Source organism: Punica granatum, chromosome 1 (genome assembly GCF_007655135.1).
Source record: "Punica granatum isolate Tunisia-2019 chromosome 1, ASM765513v2, whole genome shotgun sequence".
Taxonomy (NCBI): Eukaryota; Viridiplantae; Streptophyta; class Magnoliopsida; order Myrtales; family Lythraceae; genus Punica; species Punica granatum.
In genome coordinates, this window is record NC_045127.1 from 7,803,597 (window position 1) to 7,825,798 (window position 22,202).

Here is a 22,202-nt window from a genome sequence, read left to right on the forward strand (position 1 = left end):
ATGAGAACGTAGTTCGATCGAGTTTTAATTAGTTTGTCTTCATGAACTTGAAGCAAGCATTCAAACATCGCATGGCTCTCTGACGTGGGAAAATCTTCAGTAATTTAATCACACGACTAATATGCTATATTATTATTCATTTTAGAATTCTCTTGGATTCACAGTTTTTAATTTAATTTGAATTTAGTTATACAAGAAAAGATTTAACTCTCCATAAGTGCAATCTTTTTACAAGTGTAACTACATATAGTCTACATTCAATATTTTGTCGCATAATGTTTTTTGTCCAATACTTTGTCTGTATAGAATCTACTTAACTAATTTTCCTGGTATCATGCACTACATGTAAAATGCAATATTTTCCTTTGTCCCCAATTTTTATTTATTTATCATTTTCATTTTCTTAATAACTTTCCACCCATTAATTTCATTTCTTTCATTCAATAATATGGACGCAAAACATACGGTAGATAAAATAATCGATTGTTATGAATAAAAAAACCCGAGCAGCGCAAGAGGGTACATCGAAGTTTTAACCAAATCGAATGGCTTTGCTGTTGGGGGAGGGGCATTTTGTAATACTAATGTCGATGATGGATCGACATCATCGCGTCTAATCAACTATTATTAAATATTTATTTACATGTAGAGAATAAAATATCAACCAATACAAGATAAAATTTTTAAAAAAGCCAATATTTCCTGAAATCAAATAAAAAAGCAATTAATTAGAGGAAAGAGAAAAAGGAAACAATATTGTCTCCCTATCTCTCTCTCTCCCCACTCTTACCCACTCCCCCACCCATATGTTTGATTTTCTCTATCCTCTCTCTCTCTCTCTCTTCACCTCAACTGTCACTGTTCTCTTCCTCTTTCCTTTCTTCGTTGAACAAATCTGTGCGATTTACTGCTCCCAGTCCCTCTCTCCCTCAGCTCTGCTCATTATACTCGCATTGTGCCTCCCCTGATGTTGAATTAGTCCTCCATTGAAACCCCTCTAAAACGTTGAGCGGATCAGTCCCCTTCTCTCTCCTGGAGCTCTGCTGTGAGCCATTTTCTGAGCTCGAAACGGCCTCGGGAAGAGTGTTAGGGTTCATCTCCGTGGCCTCCCGGACCCTCTGATTTGTGGGTATCCCCTCTTTTTTTGTTGGCTCTTCTCTGCGGGCAGCTGAGATGAGGGGGTCGATCCGGGAACCGCCGGCGATTTGATGGAATCGGCAATAGTGTGGATGCTGGCGCCTGATTTTTTTGACCTTCCATGGAGGTAACGGTCCGCGGGAGCTTCTGTGCCGTTCCACGATTGGTGGCTAAGCTCCGATTCGCAGCCGTTACTCTCGAGGTAAAAAAAGCTTCAGCTTTAGCTCCAGCTCCACTTTACTGTCCCAATTCTAGCCCGAATCCCTGTTGTCCTGGCGTTCTGCTTTCGGTTTTTCAGCTGTCGGTTTTGTTCTGGAATGGAGCTGAAAATGTGCAGATTCTTAGCTCTGTCTGTCTGTTGATCGGCGCTCCTGGTTTCTGGAATCGACTGTGTTTAGGGCTTTTTGATTTTGCTGACAAATTTGACCAGAAAATATTCTAATTTGGGGATGATCAGTTGATTAACTGCTGATCCCTTCAAGATATTCCACAGATTTGAAGTTCTGGGATGTCGAATTTCACCTATGTTCACTAATTCTAGAGCTTTGGCTGTGGTTAAAATGTAAAATTGAAGCTTAGATTTGTTCAGCTCTTAAAAGCTTGAGAATAAACCTACGAGCCGCTGTTCCTCTCTTGCCAATTTCAAGCTCGATTGAGCTGATGGGCTCTTGTGGTCTTATTAAATTCTTACGCTTTTGTTCTCTTCAGAACCTAAATTTGCTTCCTTTTCCTTTGCATCGTCTGTTCCCCATTTCTTCAGATTATTCTGCTGCTGCCGCTGTGTTTTGAAGCTGGAAATGCAATAGTCGTTGAAAACCAACACGAATGGCACAACCATGAAAGGACAGACCAAAAGATTAGTTCCCATTCATGTATACATGACCAAATACTCGAACAAAGGCGGAGGCCTGGACACAAAGTATACTTAGTTACCCCACAGGTCTATCAGGAATCAAGCATCCCTAAACCCTTGCACCGGAAAGGAAGGGCATTGCTTGGACTTTCTGATTCCGCCCACCAGCAAAAGGATGCAAAGCAGCCCATTAGGATATACCTTAACTATGATGCAGTGGGACACTCGCCTGACAGAGACTGCAGGAATGTTGGTGAAATTGTGAAGGTTGGTGCTCTTTCAGTATTTAGGCTCTGTTTTATTCTGGAGTACCTGCAAATAATTTGTGCAGTCTTCCCTTTTCAAAAACCTTTTGGATTTCAACTTTCTTAGATGTTTATGTTTCAGCTGTTTTGTGAACTGTAACGGGACTTGTTTCCCTTATTTCCTTCTCGCAAGAAGAGAAAGATGGAAAGCAGGGGAAAGGTCTTCTGGTTCTCCTGGAAAAGGAGAGCCTAATTTCAACCCTCGGTTATCAAAATATTTCCATAACCACGTTTTATGGTTCTCTTCCATGTATCTCTCTCAACAATCAGCTCGGGGAGCCTCCTGTAAACTCTCTTCCTGATAGCCCTTCTTGCAATGCACATGGTGATCCTCCAGTTTTCAGTGACTGCTGGTATAACTGTACTTTGGATGATATTTCTGGAGAGGACAAACAGCATCGCCTTCGGAAGGTTGAATAAACTGGCCATGAACCATTTTAGTATTTTCTGTTCCTTATTAATCCATAGCAGCATTTAAGTTTCTGTGGCCGGACAATATAAATTTGAACAGAAAATTGAATGGATAACTTGGTGCAGGCTCTTGGCCAGACAGTTGACTGGTTCAGGAGGGCTTTGGCCGTGGAGCCTGTGAGGGGAAATCTGCGGTTAAGTGGGTATTCTGCTTGCGGACAAGATGGTGGAGTGCAACTTCCGCGTGAATATGTGGAAGGTAGTCTTAGTGACCTCTTAATACTGATGAAGCCTAAATTTCTCTTTTGTATGTGGATTCTCGTGCTCTTCCTATTGGTAACCTCTAAAAAGTTGCTGTTTTTCCTTCCTTCCAGATGGTGTTGCTGATGCTGATTTAGTTCTGTTGGTAACAACAAGACCAACCACTGGCAACACACTGGCTTGGGCAGTGGCATGTGAGCGAGATCAATGGGGCCGTGCAATAGCTGGTAATTTCTTTCAGCCTAGATTCAGGATCTTATATAGATAAGGATTGCTTTCCATTCTCTATATCATTGGAAAGTTATTTATATGTTAGGACATGTCAATGTTGCCCCTCGCCATTTGACTGCTGAAGCAGAGACTTTACTTTCAGCTACCCTTGTACACGAGGTGAGTTTTTCATATTAATGGAGTTTGGTTATGTTCCTGCATGCTTATCTACAATTTTGATGTGTTTGAGCTGTCCCAGGTAATGCATGTTCTTGGTTTTGATCCCCATGCCTTCGCCCATTTTAGGGATGATAGAAAAAGAAGGCGTGGACAGGTAAATACTCTCCATGTTTCTTATGAAATATGAGCTCATTAAAGTCTTATGACTTTCCTGATTTATTTTTGGATTGCTAAATGACTGAGCTACTATATTCTTCTAACAGGTGACAGAACAGGTCATGGATGAAAAACTTGGGCGTGCAGTTACTCGAGTTGTGCTTCCACGTGTAGTGATGCATTCGCGGTTTCACTATGGGGTAAATATATACTGGCCCTTTCATGCTGAATTTGCACAGAGTGGTTTAAGACAACCCTCTTTTCTGAAATTATATATTTTAGCATTCTTTATGCATATTTTCATAAAATTGAAAGTTGATGAACGATGTACAGGCATTCTCAGAGAATTTTACTGGTTTGGAGCTAGAAGATGGCGGTGGACGTGGCACGTCAGGTTAATATCTTTAGCTTCCACTTCTTCTGTCCTTAAATATATGGTTTTGGCTGCTCATATTGGCAGCATCTGCTCTGTATGATAAATATTTATCGATTACTTTATACAGGATCCCACTGGGAGAAAAGACTCTTGATGAATGAGATCATGACGGGCTCTGTTGACACCCGATCTGTTGTCTCCAAAATGACTTTGGCATTATTGGAGGATAGTGGTTGGTATGAGGCTAATTATAGCATGGCAGACCGTCTTGATTGGGGCCGAAACCAAGGAACTGAGTTTGTTACATCACGGTGTGATCAATGGAAGGGTGCTTATCACTGCAACACGACACAATTTTCGGGCTGCACATATAACAGGGAAGCTGAGGGCTATTGTCCTATTGTAAGTTATAGTGGGGACCTTCCTCAGTGGGCCCGCTATTTTCCACAATCTAACAAAGGTATGTTCTAGTAGCTTCTTGCATAGCAATTAGCATAGCTAGTTTCAATTATTTCTGTGTGTTTGTCATGCTACCTTCCCTTGCATAAAGGCTGAGGTATATTGTTTATTGATGACAATCAAGATACTCGACCGGGCTGATATTTGCTTAACTAATTCCTGGTTGCCGCAATTGGTAATTTGTTTTAATTTGGCAATAACCTTTTCCTGCTTAGTTTGATGACGGTTAAAATTTAGAAGGGGATAAAGGCCATGCCTTTGTGGCTGGAAGAAATTGGCTCTGTTCTATGATTTAGTGAACATATAGATATAGATGCTAGCTTGCATAATAAGTGGCAGCTATACTGATTAGATTTCTAATTATTCGGATAATAACATGCTAATAAGTATTTTCTTCATCATTCCAGCGTGATCTTAAGGGTTGTTTGTGTATGCTGTGGCAGGTGGACAGTCCTCTTTGGCTGATTACTGTACCTACTATGTCGCTTACTCTGATGGCTCGTGTACTGATGCTAACAGTGCAAGGCCACCTGACAGGATGTTGGGTGAAGTTCGTGGCAGTAGTTCCAGGTATATATTATCAGTTTTATGAAATTGGTCCGAACAAGCCAGATCAATCAGTTGAAATTGGCACCTGAACCCTGGCCTGTGCAGAGAAAGTTAGAACCAAGTGGACGTTATGTAGCCTGTAGACTCAAATGGATGATTTTTTCTTTTTTATATTTCTAGGTGCATGGCCTCGTCGTTGGTGCGAACTGGGTTTGTACGTGGTTCGATGACTCAAGGAAATGGCTGCTATCAACATAGATGTGTAAATAACTCACTAGAGGTATATGTTTCTATGTTCTCTGACAAGTTTGAGTTTCACTCTTCTATATGATACCTCAATTTTGTGCCAATATCAAAATTAAAGCTCCGCTGGTACCCCTCAGGTAGCTGTTGATGGCATTTGGAAAGTATGTCCAGATGCAGGCGGCCCTATTCGATTTCCTGGGTTCAACGGTAGTGACATTACAATGCTCCATTATCTGTATTTGAGATTCCAGATACTTGGATGTTATTGCAGTTCTTTTTCTTCTGATGAATTCTTTTTATCTTTGTAGGCGAATTGATCTGCCCTGCTTACCACGAACTCTGTAGCACCAGTTCAGCTAGAGTGGTGGGGCAGTGTCCCAATTCATGTAGCTTTAATGGAGACTGTGTTGATGGGAAGTGTCGCTGTTTCCTCGGGTTCCGTGGACATGACTGTAGCAAACGTGAGTTCTTCCGTTAATGGTCCATCTACAAATGTTCCTGTTCAGATTTAGGAAAGAAAGATAAAAGAGGAGAGGAAACAGCCCTAAGTTAGTGACATGATTTTGTTGTGCAGGTTCCTGTCCTGGTAACTGTAGTGGACGTGGGAGGTGTCTTAGGAATGGAGTTTGTCAATGTCAAGATAGATATACTGGTGTCGATTGCTCGACAGGTAATGCTACGCTTCTTTTGATATGTTTCTCAAAGTTTCTCGACCATGTCTCTGTTACACATAACAGGTGTCGATATGTATGCAAAACTTATCCAAGAATTCATTTTTGATATTGCTCCACAAGTAGTACCTCGCCGAAAAGGAAAAGTAGAAAGTGGATGGTACAATTCAAATTCGTGCGTCAATAAAATAGATTAATGTTCTCCTGGCAATACGTTTTATGCAGAGGTCTGTGACGAGCAGTGCAGCCTCCATGGTGGGGTCTGTGACAATGGAAAGTGCGAGTTCCGATGTTCAGACTATGCGGGCTACACATGCCAGAATAGCTCATCCCTATTGTCGAGCCTCTCTGTGTGTCAGGACGTGCTTGAGGTGGACAAGTTGGGGCAGCAGCATTGCGCTCCTAGCGAGCCGAGCATTCTCCAGCAGCTGGAGGAGGTTGTCGTCATGCCTAACTACCACCGGTTATTTCCGGGAGGGGCTCGGAAGCTGATTAACAACCTCTTTAACAAACACTATGACTGTGACACGGCCGCTAAGAAGCTAGCCTGTTGGGTATTTTTCCCGCCCTTTAAAACTTCCAATACTTACTCTAGCTTGTCAATCAAGGTGGCTGTGGCTACTGGTTGAGGCCGCTGCTGGTGGCCCATCCACTGCCCAATGCTGGTCGGAAAATGGTCCCACTTGCACTCTTGCAGTATCCTAGTTCACCCAAATGAGGCTTCCAGATAGTTTTCTAGGTTCAATTGATTAAAAAAAACCCAGTCAAGTCTTAAAGATTCCCCATTTCAAACCTCTCATCCTCCAGAATCCTGTCCTATCATTCCTCTGAAATGCAGTCCATGGTATTGTTAGGCATAAATTGTGAATTTGCCCTTATTTTTTTCTAGCACAAGAACCGCTGATTTTTTTTTTTATAGATATGGTTCACCTAGGGGCCAATAATCTTTTATAGCTTCCTTCTATGCATGGACTTTACGGTTCAAAGAATCCCCATATTCGAGCATGGTTTAGCTTTATAGTTTATTTTGGTCAAGTAATCTGTTAAACCTTTTATTATTATTATTTTTCCTGAAACATGTCTCTGGCATTTCAATCACCCAGATATCGATCCAGAAATGCGACAAGGATGGTGATAACAGGCTTCGGGTGTGCCACTCAGCATGCCAGTCATATAACAGAGCTTGTGGGGCCTCCCTCGACTGCTCTGACCTAACTCTTTTCAGCGGCGAGAGTGAGGACGGGAATCAATGCACAGGATCTGAAGAGACTTCTCAGTTAAGAGGCAGATCGGCTCTACGAGGAAAAACCTCCCGAGCCCTTGAAGCCCTAAGAGAAATGTTTGTAATGTACAGGTAGCACCAGAAAATTTTCGTTTTTATGCATCTTATTTTCCTCTTTATTTTTAGATATGGGTTGTAGCTCTCATTAGGGTGGTCGTTAGACGTAGGAAGTGGTGGCACGAGCCTGGAATTAGGTTCTTAGTTTTCCCTTTTAATTTTTACCCGACCCGAAAGTAATTTGAGGAAAAACCGGGCGGGAATGTTATTCGAAACTCGGGGGCTTTTTAAGGATGAAAGCCGCGCTGTAGAGAAAAACCGAAAAAAGAAAGCGATTGTATGGAGTTTGAGAAGAAGAAGAAGATGAAGAAATGAAAATAGAGGGAAGCTTTTGTCGGAGATGATGTTTTTGAACTGTTGTAAGTTTTCGGCCGAAGGCCTCGAAGTATTTACTAAATGGAGAAAAAGCATTTTCTGTGTTTCCTTTGTTCTATCCTCTTGTTCTTTTCATAGTTTTGTTGTACGATCACTCTGCAGACTTTGCTCGGCATGTTCGATAATATTTTCTGACTTAAATCTTGTGAAAGCCATTGCTCGTTTAATTCTTAGCTTCTAACCACTCCACTGAGAAGCCACTTGATCAAATTCGCGATCAATTCCCTCGTTCTCAGTATGTCACTGACAAGTCAATTTTGGAGCTTCTATGCGAGGATGGTGCATCTTATCAAATAAATTCCGCCTTGTGAGCCCGAATAATTTAATGAATTCGATTGGAGAGCTAAGGGGCGGTTGTGACTCCAATTCCGACCATCACCATGCAAGAGAGATCGCCTGGCCGAAATTGATTTACTGTTCGGGAGAGGGAGCCGGCGGAGATGCCACCTGAGCAAATTCAACCACCATGTTTAGATTGCAACTTACTCCGGTCCAGTCTCATGTTTGGTTCTTAATCCCTGACAGATGTTCTGTCTCGGCCTCTGTCTTCCCAAAAACAGTCATTGTTCTCACATTAATCCACACTACTTTCTGACGAAACCCAACTAACCCACACACGCACAAATGATTAATAAAAATAATAATAATAATTCATTAATTAATAGAAAACATCAGAGATGGAGAATCCAATTACGCCCAGTCACATATCCCACCAATCCTATACCGATGAAAACGAAAAATCCAATTGTATCTCTTTCCAAATCTAACTAAGATCCATTCTTTCAGATCGATTCTATCGCGGGGTCATCAGGTGATGACAGCCGGGATTTCACGAACTGGAGGGGCAGAACGTGATGATGTAGTCGGTTCCAGAGCAGGTGCAGGTGCTGGTGGCGTCGTCGTAGGCGTAGCTATAGGCGGTCGGGCAAGCATTCTTGAATATGGCTGAGTACTGGGTGGGCTGGCAGGTCTGAGGGGTCCCGTGGACCCCGGTGCAGCAGAACTCGGGGGTGTTGAAGGCCTCGCACGCGCTCTTGCACGCCACCACCCTACCTGTTGGCCCGTCCACCACCCTCAGCTCGGGCGGGCAGTTCTTGTTAAGGTCGTTCTGGCACCCCGCGACCTGGCAGTCCCCAACCCCTTTAGTGGGCTTCACGCTCATCCCGATGTTGTACCCGTCCACGAGGCTGACGTCGTAGAAGTCCTTCCCGGTGGAGGAGGATGCGAGCGTGAACTCAACGAGGGTGACGGGCGGCTCCCCGCCACCAGGGCACTTGAGCCCGCCGCAGTCCCCCGTTGCACACTTCCCGGCTCCGGAGGCAGGGTCGAATGAGCAGTCAGTCCTGCCCCAGAACCGGCCCGACCACCCCGGCAGGGAAGTTAACTGTACCGAACCTCCCGGTTGCAGCTCGAATCCACCATTCCCGAGGGGAGCCGCTCCGTTCCCCGACAGAGTCCCTGGCCACACTGTGTATGCACATTGGTTCTGGAGGGTGAAGACCGCCCCCGAGGCCACGTTGCCTGCATTACAAAACCGATCGATCAATAAGAATATGGCTGGACCCTATTCGGCATGGAAATCGACCATATAAAAAAAAAAAAAAGAACCATCCAGGTGTATTAACTTGCCTATGCAGATGAGGAGGAGCATGGGAAGGTGAACGTTGGAAAGGATCCCCATTGACGGATCTGTGACGATTGGCCGGAAGAAGAATGAGTGAGGAAGTTCAACAGAGTGGGTGGTGTTCGTGGGAGGTTACCCAACAGGAAGATCATGTCTATTTATATATGTTCACGAGGTCTTTTTTTTTTTGGTGCAATTTTTTTTTGGGTATTTAAATATTTGGCCTATCTTTTCATGATATAGCTAAGGACGAAGGGCTATACTTGTTGGGTAAGGAAATAAGTTATTTGCCAACGAAAGAGTCATTAATGTCCACGAATTCAAGAAATTGCTCTTCAACTTTCACAAAGCAATGGATTCACTACCTTCACAATGGTATATGTTCAAGCAAACCGGTTAGCTTCCAATCGGGGGCGACATCTGAGTCGATATCCAATAAAGGGTTCATCATGGAATGCGATACGAAGTGACTTCTCTTTAATTCTGCCTAGGTAACTATGTATAAGATGTACGATATACATTTTCCCTTTTAAGGTTGAAATAAGAGAGAAGAAATTATTTTCTAAGATGTAGAAGAAATTCACTCGAAAATCTTGCAAAATTAATCAAAATATAATATGTAAGAAATAAATATACACTAATCTTTTGTGTTATTTCCTTTCTTGTTTGATACCATCAACAGTTCATTATGATGAAGTTTATCTATAATAAGCATATATGTAAGAATAATATGTGAATGGAAAGCTACATTTACCAAAGTGAAAGTACCAGGTTGTTGTTTTTTCATTTTTAGACTATCAAATTTTAAGGCTTATTTTCTTGAAAATTGGAAAGATTGTTCAATGTGGGATATTTATTATTGATTGTTGGAGATTGTGACGTGCTTTGCGCCTTCATGGCATTGCACATGCTTCTTATGGCTCTTAGAAATCCTTTCTTTAGGGCTTCATGGCATGCCAAACTTCAATCTATGCTATCAAATGCGATGTTTGGCCGAATGATATCGGTAGGGATGCCTTCCGGTATTGTAACTCTCTTTCTGCGTGGACATGAAACTCATCCCAACCCAAATCTATGCCATATTTAAATTTCTAACAGTAATTGATTTGTGATGGAATAACACCCACCTATGAAGTTTTTCAAATGCAATATTTTAATTTAATAAATGAATACAAATTATTATACAATAAAAATCGACAACAGTCACAATTTTTTGCGCTTCACACATGTTTTTCGATGTTGATTCACTAATTATATATTTGAAATGAAATTTAGATCTGATCACAATCACAAGTTATAAAAAATGGAAAGTTCGTGGTGCATAAATGGCAAGAGAATCGGTAACGGCTCCTTGTAACGGGTTAAGAGCAAATAAGGGTAATATAACAAATCGAATAATAAATATAGAAAAACAAAGAATTCAATAAAATAAATAAATAAATAAGGGAATCAAAAGGTCCAAAACGGAACGGTGCCGTGGACACGTGAGGACTGCCGGTTCAGCTGGACACAGGAGTGAGTGCTGTCGTCAGATACATGAGGACTCATCAGTTGCCCACGTGGCAAACATCAGCCCCGACCCAATTCCCTCAGTCCATCGCCCACGCGCACTCGCACACGTTCGCGCCACCTCTTATGTTGGCCTGCCTGCCCGCAGTTGATGACGACTTGGTCCGTCTCTCATCTCATGACGGCTAATCAGTCCCTGGTTACTTGGAGCATTTTCCTTTTCAGGAAAGTCCAACGTGTTTTTAAAAATATTAATTTAAATGGTGTTTGATAAATTAAGATTAAACATTTAATATATCAAAAGAGAGAAGGAATCCTAAAAATGAAAAAAATATTTTGTGAGGGAAGAATAGCATTAATAAATAAAAATATATCATTTGTTTGGTCACCGGTACGGAAACAGAAATATAAATGGAATCAGAATGAGACGGAATGAGATGGAATGGGAATGGGATGACAAATTTCCCTTTTTGTTTGGTTCAGTGAGGAATTGGAATTTAAATTCATCTTTTATATTGGTTCATTACTCACCGAATTTGAATGAATTATTTTTAAAATTTGATTATCATTTTTAATATTTCATGCAAAAAAGTACCAATAGAGGAAATGGCATTTTCAAATAACATATATACAATATGAAATGAGGAAATTTAGTATATAATTTCAATTTACAAGGATAATATAGATTATAGAGGCGAACGTTATATTCAAAAATAACAAAAGCATGAAATATTTGTAGAACAAAGTAGGTTAATATAAGTAAATAATATGCCAACTAAGAACATACTGCCGTCAAAATAAACTTACCCAAGAAAACATGGCAAATAATAGATTAGCAGGAGTAAGAGATCAATCAATTACTGTTAAATTTTTTGTTGTTTTGAAAAAAAATATTTTTTATGCCCTCCTTTCATTGCCTATGGTCCTTAAGGAAATGGATGATTTCCCAATATAGGGAAATCGATTCCCTTGTAAAAGGAAATTCGTTTCCGATCCCCAAGTACCAAACAAAACAATCGGACTGGGGCATTCCGGTTCCATTTTCGGAGCTTTTTTAGGTGAACAAAATGCACCATCAGTCAATTTTTTTGCATACTCATTGAGTGATCTTTTATTCAATAATTAAGTAGATGAGATTATTATATTTCATTTTTCTTTGTCTCTCTTATTCATTTTTATATGTAATTAACTCGTATATAACTTTTAAACACTTATTTGACTAATTCTTACTCGAGACCCTATCGTGAGATATTTTTAATAAGTTTCGAACTTAGAATATTTCTTTTTTTTTTCTTTTTGGTCATTAAAGTATTTTTCTGTTAAACTGATTGATAAATTTATTTATTTTTTATCATGAACTATTTTCTACTTGAATACATTATCATGAGATATTTTCTTTTTTATTATTTTTTACTTCAAAAATTATAAAATTTTTTTGTATTGAATCGGTTGGTTTGGTCTGGAACTAATCGGAATCGGGATCGAATCATTTTTGTATGTGGTCGAGCGACGCCCTAAATATTTATGCAAAAATATAAATAAAGTATGGATATGATATTATCATTCGAAACAAATATCGTTAGGTGTATATATGAGATTTCTTAATTAATAATCTAATAAAGGTACAAACAATGTCAATATTATAGTTGTTTCTTTAATCAATTACCTTAGGATTTTTACCTATAAAAATAAAATCCCTTCCTTTCCGGTTACAATAGGAGACTCATGGCCTAGTACAAGGAAATGAAAATGAAATCTAAATAAAGGGGCACGGGTAGTCCCATTGATGAGAATCGAACCCGGAACCTCTAGGTTACCAGGTGAGAGTGTTAGCCACTGCACTACACCCCCTTTCTCAAATAAAATCCCTTTCTTTGATATAGTAATTGCATCTCACTTTTGTTAGTTACGCAATCAACATAATTGGTAATAAAAATAAGACGAGCAAAGTCATCTTCTCAACTAAAAGCATGTCCTCTTTTTACGATTGTTTCTTTCATTTTGGCTATTATTTATATCTTCTTAAAAATATATTTTTTTAGTTTTTTTCCTCAAAGAGTGAAGTAAATTTCATTTAAAAAAAACTGCAAAAGCGGATACATGAGAAAAATGCCCAATCAAATATTACAAGATCGGAATAAACGGTTTATCCGCCGGGTAAATGACAAATAAATAAGCAATAGTAGTATATATCATGATTGAAAATCTAATGAGTTTTTTCCACATATTTTCACATGCTTATGTTATGGGCTTGCTATTTTATCTAGCGTTCCTTACCCGTGCGGCCCTAGAATCGCTATTCTAGGCAGCCTTTCCCTTCACAGAACTTCTAGAGAGAGAAACTAGAGAGAGAATCTCTGGAAAATGATACTTGTGTTACTTTTTCAAGTGTATCTACAATTGAGAAGGTGATGCCCTTATATAGACACTCGGTATTTAATGTACATCCAACTACTTCCTACCATCTACTGGTATAAATGCAATTATCCTAACTATCGACATTAATTACAGAAGGATCGAGAAACTTCTAGAAGGTTTGGGGACCGAGGCTCTCTAGAAGACTCCATCACATGTATTCCCTAGCAAACCTCAACAACTTCGGGCTCTCTCGATCATCTTCGATGTTAGGAAGGTCCGTTCGTAACATTCTCCCCCACTTATTCTGGCGACGCCCTCGTCGCATCCTCTGCATAAAAAGCCTCGATCTGCTTTGTAAACTGCCACAAGTCTTTGGCAGGTTCCCAACTTGCCTCATTCTCAGGTAACCCCTTCCATTTGATAAGGTACTCACGCTTCGGCTTGCACCAATGTTTCCTCACGACCCGATCAGCCAAGATTTGCTCGACATCCTGGTCGTATGCCGCCTTAGCCCCAATTGGTGCACGCGAGGACTCGGCCCTGCTCGGATCTCCCTTGTCCTCCTGGAACGGCTTCAACATACTCACGTGGAATATCGGGTGGAGCTTTAGCTTCTTAGGGAGTTCCACCTTGTACGCCACGTTACCTACGCGCTGGAGGACTTGGAATGAGCCTTCGTATCTCCGTGTAAGGCCCTTGTGCACGTCCTTGTGTCAGAGAATGTTGTGTAGCTTCACGAACATAAGGTCACCCACACTATACTCGACGTGGCGACGCTTCTTATCGGCCCACTTCTTCATTCGCTTCATTGCCCTATTGAGGCAAGACCGTGCCAAGTCCGCCTCTTCTTGCCAACTTTTGGGGAGCTTATACGTCGCTGGGCTATTCCCTTTGTAGCCCGATGCCACCGTACTCGGGGTTGATGGCTGTTGGCCCGTCACCATCTCGAAGGGACTTTTGTCGGTGGACTCGCTCATTTGTAGGTTATAGGAGAATTGGGCTGCATCGATCATCGTCGCCCAATCCTTTTGCGTTGTGCTCACGTAGTGTCGTAGGTACAACTCCAAGAGTGCATTCACCCTCTCCGTTTGGCCGTTGGTTTGAGGATGGAGACTTGTAGAGAAGTTCAAGCTCGTGCCCAAAAGCTTGAAGAGCTCAGTCCAGAATCGCCCCGTGAATTGAGGATCACGATCACTCACTATCGTGGTTGGCACGCCCCAATACTTGACCACGTGCTTCATGAAGAGTCGGGCGGCCTCTTCCGCTGGGCAGTCCTTCTTGGCCGGGATGAACGTCGCATACTTTGAGAATCGATCAACCACGACCATCAAAGTTTGACATCCCTCCGACTTCGGAAGGTTGACTATAAAATCCATCGAAACACTCTCCCAACGATGCTCTGGAATGGGGAGAGGCTCGAGGAGTCTAGCGGGCGACTGCTCTGTCTTGTCCTGTTGGCACACAAGACAAGTCTTCACGAAAGTCTCCACATCATCCCGCAGTTGGGGCCAATAGTGCCGCTCTTCGACGAGTGCCAAAGTGCAGTGAATCCCTGGGTGACCAGTCCACTTCGAGTCATGGCACTCCCATAGAATCTCTCGCCGAAGGTTGTCATAGAGCAGCACGTAGATTCTACGACCCTTGGTGTAAACAAGGTCGTCCTCGCACCAAAATTGCCGTGACTTCCCTTCGCGAGCGAGCTCCAAGAGAATGCGGGCTTTAGCGTCATGCTGCAGCCCTCCTTGATCCGACCTAACAATGGACTCTTAAGTTGGCTGATCGCGGCGAGTTCCACCCGTCGACTCAGTGCATCAGCCACGACATTGGTCCTCCCTGGTTTATACTCCATCACGAAATCGAACTCGGCCAGGAAATCTTGCCAACGAGCTTGCTTCGGGGATAACTTCTTTTGCGTCTGGAAGTAACTCGTGGCAATATTGTCCGTCCTCACAATGAACTTTGAGCCCAAGAGATAGTGCCTCCAAGTTCGGAGACAATGCACCACCGCCGTCATTTTCTTCTCTTGGACTGTATATCGCCGCTCAACGTCACTAAGCTTCCGGGACTTAAACGCGATGGGGGTGGCTATCTTGCATCAGCGCCCCGCCGATAGCGAAATCCAAGGCATCTGTCTCCACCTCGAACAGCTTCCCATAACAAGGCAACGCGAGAACGGGCTCATCCGTGACAACTCGCTTCAAGCGATCAAAACCTGCTTGACATTCGTCTGTTCACTCCCAGGCTCGAGCCTTCTTCAGGAGCTCCGTGAGTGGCACGATGATGCTTGAGTAGCCCTTGATGAACCGTCGATAATAGTTGGCGAGACCAAGGAACGAACGCAACTCTGTCACCTTGGTTGGCGATTCCCACTCCATGATCGAGGCCACTTTCGATGGATCCACTCGGACCCGACCTCCACCAACGATGTGGCCGAGGAAAGGGACTTCCCTCTTAGTGAATGCACACTTCTCTCTCTTCACGTACAAGGAGTTCTCCCGAAGCACCTCAAACACCTGTCTCAAGTGCTCGACGTGGTCCTCGAGTGACCGGCTATACATAACGATATCGTCAAGATAAACCACCACAAATCGATCAAGGAACGAGTGGAGTACCATATTCATGAGGGTGCAAAAAGTGGCTGGTGCATTAGTTAGCCCAAAGGGCATGACGAGGAACTTGTAGGAACCGTATCGCGTTACGCATGCGGTCTTAGGCTCGTCCCATTCCGCGATCCGCACTTGGTAGTACCCCTACCGCAGGTCCAACTTAGAGAACCACTGAGCTTCCCCAAGATCCGCAATCAACTGTATAGGGTACTTGTTCTTGACCGTCAGCTTTTTCATTGCCCGGTAGTCTATACACATCCGCAGCGATCCGTCATGCTTCTTTTGGAAGAGCACTGGGGCACCGAACGAGGCCTTCGAAGGTCGGACATAGCCAGCATCAAGCAACTCCTTGAGCTGGCTCCTCAACTCCGCCAACTCTGGCGGCGCCATCCGATAAGGAGCCATGGCGGGTGGCTTAGCATTGAGCACCAACTCAATCCGATGATCCACTTCCCTCTTAGGTGGAAGCTTCTTCGGAAGTTCCGTCGGCATCACATCCTTGAAGGAATTGAGGACTTGGGCGACCTCCGCTGGTACGTCATCTTCCGAGCCCGCTTCCTCATATACCTTCAAGGCCGCAAGGTACATGACTTCTCCTTTATGAATCCCTCACTTCAGTTGCATGGCCGACAAGGTCTTTTGCCCATTTTCCATTGACCGCTTGACCGGCACCACGCATTGGCACTTAGCATCCAACACACAGATGCAATCCGCGAATGGGACGAGTAGTGCATCAATCCTGGCGTGGAAATCCATCCCAATAACAAAGTCGTAGTCATCAAGAGGGATTACCTCAATAGTTTCCTTTCCGCTCCACTGCCCAATCTGGATATCCACGTCCTTAGCAACACGGCATGTCAGGACTTCTTTGGAATTCACCATCTTGAGCCGCCCCCTTGTCCTTTCAACGCGAAGTCCCAGCTTCTTCGCGCTTTCTTTGGATATGAAGAGGTTGGAGGCTCCTGTGTCAACGAGAGCGCTAAATGCCTTCCCAGCAATTTCAACATCCGCGAACATGAGCCCCTTCGACCGATTGGCCTTCCTGGTCGTAATGGAGCTAAGGATACGCAGCGAGCCCAACCGCGTCTCCTCTTCCTTATCCTCATCGGCTTTCACCAACGCCGCGAGCTTGGCTTTGGTAGGGCATTCTTGGGCCATGTGCGGACCGTCGCATAAGAAACACTCGAGCATCCGCTCATCCTTCCCCTTTGGCTTGCTCGACCCCGCCTTGTCCTTGAAAGTTGACTTGGCCGTCTTGCCGCCATCGGATCGATGGGACTTTTGTTTATCTCCCCCACCTTTGGGCTTGCCCTTCTCTTTCGAGTCGGACTTGCTTGATGAGCGGAATTCCACCAGCGACTCCACCGTCGACATAGCCTTGTGCAGATCCTGTACGCCGCGGCGTTGCAGCTCCTGCTTAGCCCACGGTTTCAGCCCATCCATGAATTGGAAGAAGGCTTCTTTGTCAGTCAGCGACGGAATCTGAAGCATGAGTTCCGTGAACTGCCGCACATACTCCCGAAGTTCACCCTTGTGCTCCAAGCGTCGAAGCTTGGCGCGAGCTTCATCCTCCGCATACTCAGGGTAGAACTGTTGACGAAATTCAACCTTGAACTCCTCCCAAGTGTTGGCCGTGTTGCCACTTCGGTCGTCGTACCTCCGACGCCACCATAGCAAAGCAACATCCACAAGGTACATGGAGACCATCCCCACACGGACAACATCATCCTCTACTTCCGTCGCGCGGAAGTAAGTCTCCATACTCCATATGAAGTTGTCCACGTCCTTGACCACCTTAGTTCCCTTGAACTCTTTGGGCCTGGGGACATCTGGACGTGCGCTAAACTGGCCCATGCTATCCCCGTTAACACGAGTCCTCCGCACTTGCACGAGCTCGGCCTTAAGCTCATTGATCTCAGCACGCATGGCTGAGACAAGGGCTTCCAGCGTCTCGTCCCGCTTGGTCAGCTCGTCCACTGCAGTGTTCAAGGCGCCCTGCATACCCTCTTGAAGCTCCTCCAAGTCCGAGCGGAGCTCCTCCATGCCCTTGGACGTGTCCTCGGTCTTGCCTTGGACGTCCGCCATGACAACCTCCATCTTTGTCATGCGGCCCTCAAACGAACTTAGTGGATCCCTCGAGCTTTCCCGCTACTTCTTGGACTTTGCCCTCGTCTCATCGATCACCACCTCCGATTGGTTAGTGGTTGCCATCGCCTTAGACCTTCGCTCTAATACCACTTGTCACGGGCTTGCTATTTTGTCTAGCGTTCCCTACCCGTGCGGCCCTAGAATCGCTATTCTAGGCAGCCTTTCCATTCACAGAACTTCTAGAGAGAGAAACTAGAGAGAGAAGCTCTGGAAAATGATACTTGTGTTGCTTTTTCAAGTGTATCTACAATTGAGAAGGTGATGCCCTTATATAGGCACTCGGTATTTGATGTACATCCAACTACTTCTACCATCTACTGGTATAAATATAATTATCCTAACTACCGACATTAATTACAGAAGGATTGAGAAACTTCTAGAAGGTTCGGGGACCGAGGCTCTCTAGAAGACTCCATCGCACGCATTCCCTAGAAAACCTCAACAACTTCGGGCTCTTTCGATCATCTTCGATGTTAGGAAGATTCGTTCGTAACACTTGCATATATAACTGTGGCTATAATTCTACATGTTCTGATATCGTTCTATGATGAACAATTATAAACAAATAGAAAACGTGAATCAACGAGGAAAAGCATTGAGATGAACTAGACACTGACTAATAATAAATCATACGGTTGAAAAATGAAGGAAGAAAATGTGAGATTTTATCTTAAGAGAATCAATTAAAGATCGATAATCGATCCTGATCAAATTTTAAGTAGTCTACCTACTAGTTATGTCCATGTGATCCTACATATATAACATTCGTTGTTGGTATTTCCATATTCAAGAAGAATATAAATGTGAATAATTATCACGACAAATAAGAAAATTGCAAGACACCCGCAAAATTCCGTAACGAAACGGCATTAACTTTCCTTATGAATGAACGCAAAATCAAAGACTCTGTGCGACATTTTTGCTGCTGTCATTGTCCTTTAATATTTGTCCCCATCCCATGGAAGCGGCTTCACGCGGCTGTTGGTTGGGAGATTGATTGACCTTTTATTTATTTTTTCACCCAATCCACGGATAATAGTAATTAACTAATTAGATTTAGTACAGTGACACTATTTCACGATCGATAATACGTGTTTTTGAGCCTGATTCTCATTATTGGATTTATTCCACACCCCTTCCTATTTATTTCTTTTTCGGTCCACAAACTTCTCTTCCTAATTAAAGTGTCGCGCCGAACCCTGCTCATCCGGGACACATATGTATATGTATGCATTAAGGACAAAGGGGACAATAGCCTCCCACAGTCCCACGAAAAAAATGTAATGCAAAACGCGTTTTTGATAGCCGAAATCCCTCAGCCTACACATCTATAATGGGGCCACAAATCGCGTCGGATAGGATTGAATTTGGACTCACTCATTTTACTTAATGGGGTTAGTTAAAGCTAGGGCAGCGATATCACCGAATTATGGACCCCGGCCCCTCAAAATCTTACATCAATTCGACGACTTTATGCGAGACATATGTATACGAGAAGCTCAATCCTGGATGGATTTGCAGGATTAGACATTCATGACAAGGAAGGAACTGTATGTTTTGACACTTATGGAATTAATAGGAACGCTCATGAAAAACGAATTGTCTCGGCCGATATCGTACAAAAAGAAAGGGGGAAATTAAAAATTTTATGTAATTAGATAGGCCGGTGAGGAAAAAGAGGGTTAGTTAAAAGGGGAGGCCCCAACAGTTTTCATGATCTTGTCACCGATAAACCAAACAATTCACACTCTATCCTCATAGAAAGTTTGCAACATAGCAACAATTAGAAACCAACTCCACACACGCAAAGAAGGTCCATCCACGTACGTCAACGCATATGACTTTTCACAATTTTAATCATACGTGTTTTATTTGGACTGTATTGTGTGAATATGTGGCTATGTTCGACACATGATCATGCACCATTGAGATTGTAGTCCAGCTGAAATGCTGCGTTAAGATCTCGGTTCAAGCCTCTTTGAAGGCGGGTTCCAGAGGAAAGGTTCTAAAACTTTTGGTCGACGTTGTTTGTTGGAGTAGTAATTCATCAACTTAGACATGGGCGTGGCATGTAACCCAATAGTCCTTCAACGTCTTGTTCGTGCATGATGCATGGCTATCGCATCTTGTGATAACTATGACTGAAGCAGAACATTCTGCCACAGGAAAGGGCATTAATTGTCATCATTCCCGGTGAATGGAAAATATTGAACCAGCATCATTTGGCCATTTGAATGAGTAACATCCAATGAGAATACATATGATTATCAAATTCGCCTCATAGTGCATTTCCACAGATTTTCATAACCAAACAGTTTGATTGGTTACTAATGATTCATAATTAATGGATAATGTTAGCTGAATATTTATACCACTAATTGTCAGGCCATATGTTATTACAAAGAATTTGGCAAAAAATTGTCTTGAAAAAATAATGTAAAAGCAGCATAATGTATTTTATGCTACGCAGGCCCAAACCCAAACATTTCTGCTGGTAATGAAGATTCAAGTTGGGCCGAGATGGGCTAAAGAGTGAAAATGCCAGGCCGATCGGGCCCAGAAGAAAAATACATACATGAAGAACGTTTATGTACATCATGGCAAACATGGCTCCATCTGATCGAACACCCCCCCCCCCCCCCCCCCCCCCCCCCCCCCGAGCTGAGCCAATCCGAGCCTAAGTTTGCCAGTCAAACGAGCCAAGTCAAGCCAAACTCAATAGGACTCAACTCGAAAAAGCTCGTGAGTCTAAACGAGTTTTTTTTAAAAATCTTATATATATATATATATATATATATAGCTATAACCTGCATAATACAAGGTCCATAAGAATAAGTGTTAGCCCATATGATTATTATAATTAGGGAAAAAGACAAAAATCCCCATTGTGGTTTGGGGTTGGGACAAATAACATCCCTTTTTTTTGACAATTAGCCCCATATGGTTTACTCCGTTAGACACAAAGGGTTACGACTTTTTTTTTTTTTTTTTTTTTCATTTTTAGTCCTCAATCTTTAACCTTTTAATCATTTTGGTTATAAATATTTTTTCTTTTATCATTCATATCCTAAACTTTTTATTTTGTTTCATTTTAATCCAACAAAGACAATCGAAAGGGAAAGGGGGTTGGGACCGCTAATCGGCGACCCCGATCCCGAATCGATCAGGGACCTCCGACGGCCCCGACCCCGAATCTACCGAGGACTCCAAGTAAGACGCTGGCGACCTTGACCCCGAATCGACAGGGCCTCCGAGTCAGAGTCCCTGGTCGATTCGAGGTCGGGGCTGTCAATCGATGACCTCGACCGTGACCTCGATTCCTTTTCGATTTTCTTTGTTGGACTAAAATGAAACAAAATGAAAAGTTTAGGATAAGAATGATAAAAGAAAAAGATTTATAATCAAAATGATTAAAATATTAAAGATTGAGGACTAAAAATGGAAAAAAAATTAATGCCGTAACCACCTATGTCTGACGGAGCAAACTACAGGAGCTAATTGTCCCAAATAAAAGAACATTGTGCGATTTGTTCAAACTCCAAACCACAAGGGGATTTTTGTCTTTTTCCCTTATAATTATTATTGATTTTGTTTTAAGTCTAAACAAGTTCAAGCTCATTTGAGCTTATACAAGTCAAAGCTTTTTTGCTTCACTAGGCGAGTCTTAATGAGCCCAAGCCTTTATTTTATTAAATGAGCCGAACTCGAGCTTGAATCTAGACTGCTCAAGAGCTCGAACCTGAGCTCGAGTTCATGAGTCAATAAACAAGCTAAGCTTGACCTTCCTAGATTCGGTCTCGACTCAACTCAGCTTGTTTCTTTTACACCCCTAGGCAAACTCAATAATCCATTATAACCTTTCCAAGTGTAAGAGTTAGAACTTCCATGGTGTTGGGAGGGCACTGTGTGGTTTGCGCCTCTTTCTCCTGTACCATTGGATGGGATTAATAGAGCCCTTTTATTAACTGCGGTGCTTCTATTCCATCTATTCCCTTTCACTATCCCTCTCCTTCTATTTTTGCACAAGTAGTCAATCCAGAAACTAAAAATACGAAAGGATTCATAGTTAATGTCAGTGTTCCTTTATGCCCTATAGAGCCATAATTTGAAAATCTTCCTTCTTACAAAATTGCCAAAAGAATTTATCTCAAAGGTTGTAATTTTTCAATTCATAGTGGGAAATCCAGAGAGTTTTACGAATACATCCTACAAAATACTAATTCAGTTGTTATTACGGAAATTCCTGATGCAAATAATCCCGGTAGAATTTTATACTGTAAAGCCAAGATTATGAAAATTCTTTTTCCTTTTGACTGTACTACTCCTTTAACCACTCCACGAGAATTTTCTCAGCCCTATTCTCCTCAAACTTATGACTACTTAAACTATGTTACTACCTGGAGTCGAGCCTTTCTCTACTCCAGCTTTG

The 22,202-nt window shown here is 42.7% G+C and overlaps 2 protein-coding genes across 2 annotated transcripts; one reads left to right on the top strand and one right to left on the bottom strand.

Annotated features, from left to right (window-relative positions):
- The first annotated feature begins 780 nt into the window (after nucleotides 1–780).
- Nucleotides 781–7,584, top strand: LOC116192114 (leishmanolysin). The gene is made up of 17 exons (XM_031520561.1): nucleotides 781–1,339; nucleotides 1,898–2,257; nucleotides 2,566–2,706; nucleotides 2,833–2,965; nucleotides 3,081–3,194; nucleotides 3,284–3,357; nucleotides 3,437–3,511; nucleotides 3,621–3,713; nucleotides 3,847–3,907; nucleotides 4,017–4,349; nucleotides 4,792–4,918; nucleotides 5,078–5,177; nucleotides 5,281–5,350; nucleotides 5,452–5,604; nucleotides 5,718–5,813; nucleotides 6,040–6,368; nucleotides 6,918–7,584. Exons 1-17 carry the CDS (start codon nucleotides 1,259–1,261, stop codon nucleotides 7,170–7,172), a joined length of 2,595 nt encoding a protein of 864 aa, XP_031376421.1. The 5' UTR covers nucleotides 781–1,258; the 3' UTR covers nucleotides 7,173–7,584.
- A 572-nt stretch (nucleotides 7,585–8,156) lies between these two features.
- On the bottom strand, nucleotides 8,157–9,307 carry LOC116192116 (pathogenesis-related thaumatin-like protein 3.5). Its single transcript, XM_031520564.1, has 2 exons — nucleotides 9,158–9,307; nucleotides 8,157–9,049 (listed from the first exon to the last, which is right to left on the bottom strand). Exons 1-2 carry the CDS (start codon nucleotides 9,207–9,209, stop codon nucleotides 8,358–8,360), a joined length of 744 nt encoding a protein of 247 aa, XP_031376424.1. The 5' UTR covers nucleotides 9,210–9,307; the 3' UTR covers nucleotides 8,157–8,357.
- Nucleotides 9,308–22,202: the final 12,895 nt, after the last annotated feature.

Coding starts and splice junctions, on each gene's coding strand:
- LOC116192114 (XM_031520561.1), top strand. CDS start 1,259: ATGGAGGTAACGGTCCGCGGGAGCTTCTGTGCCGTTCCACGATTGGTG. Junction 5,178..5,280: donor GTGTAAATAACTCACTAGAG/GTATATGTTTCT, acceptor GGTACCCCTCAG/GTAGCTGTTGATGGCATTTG. Junction 5,605..5,717: donor TGGACATGACTGTAGCAAAC/GTGAGTTCTTCC, acceptor TTTGTTGTGCAG/GTTCCTGTCCTGGTAACTGT.
- LOC116192116 (XM_031520564.1), bottom strand. CDS start 9,209: ATGGGGATCCTTTCCAACGTTCACCTTCCCATGCTCCTCCTCATCTGC. Junction 9,050..9,157: donor GCTCCTCCTCATCTGCATAG/GCAAGTTAATAC, acceptor TTTGTAATGCAG/GCAACGTGGCCTCGGGGGCG.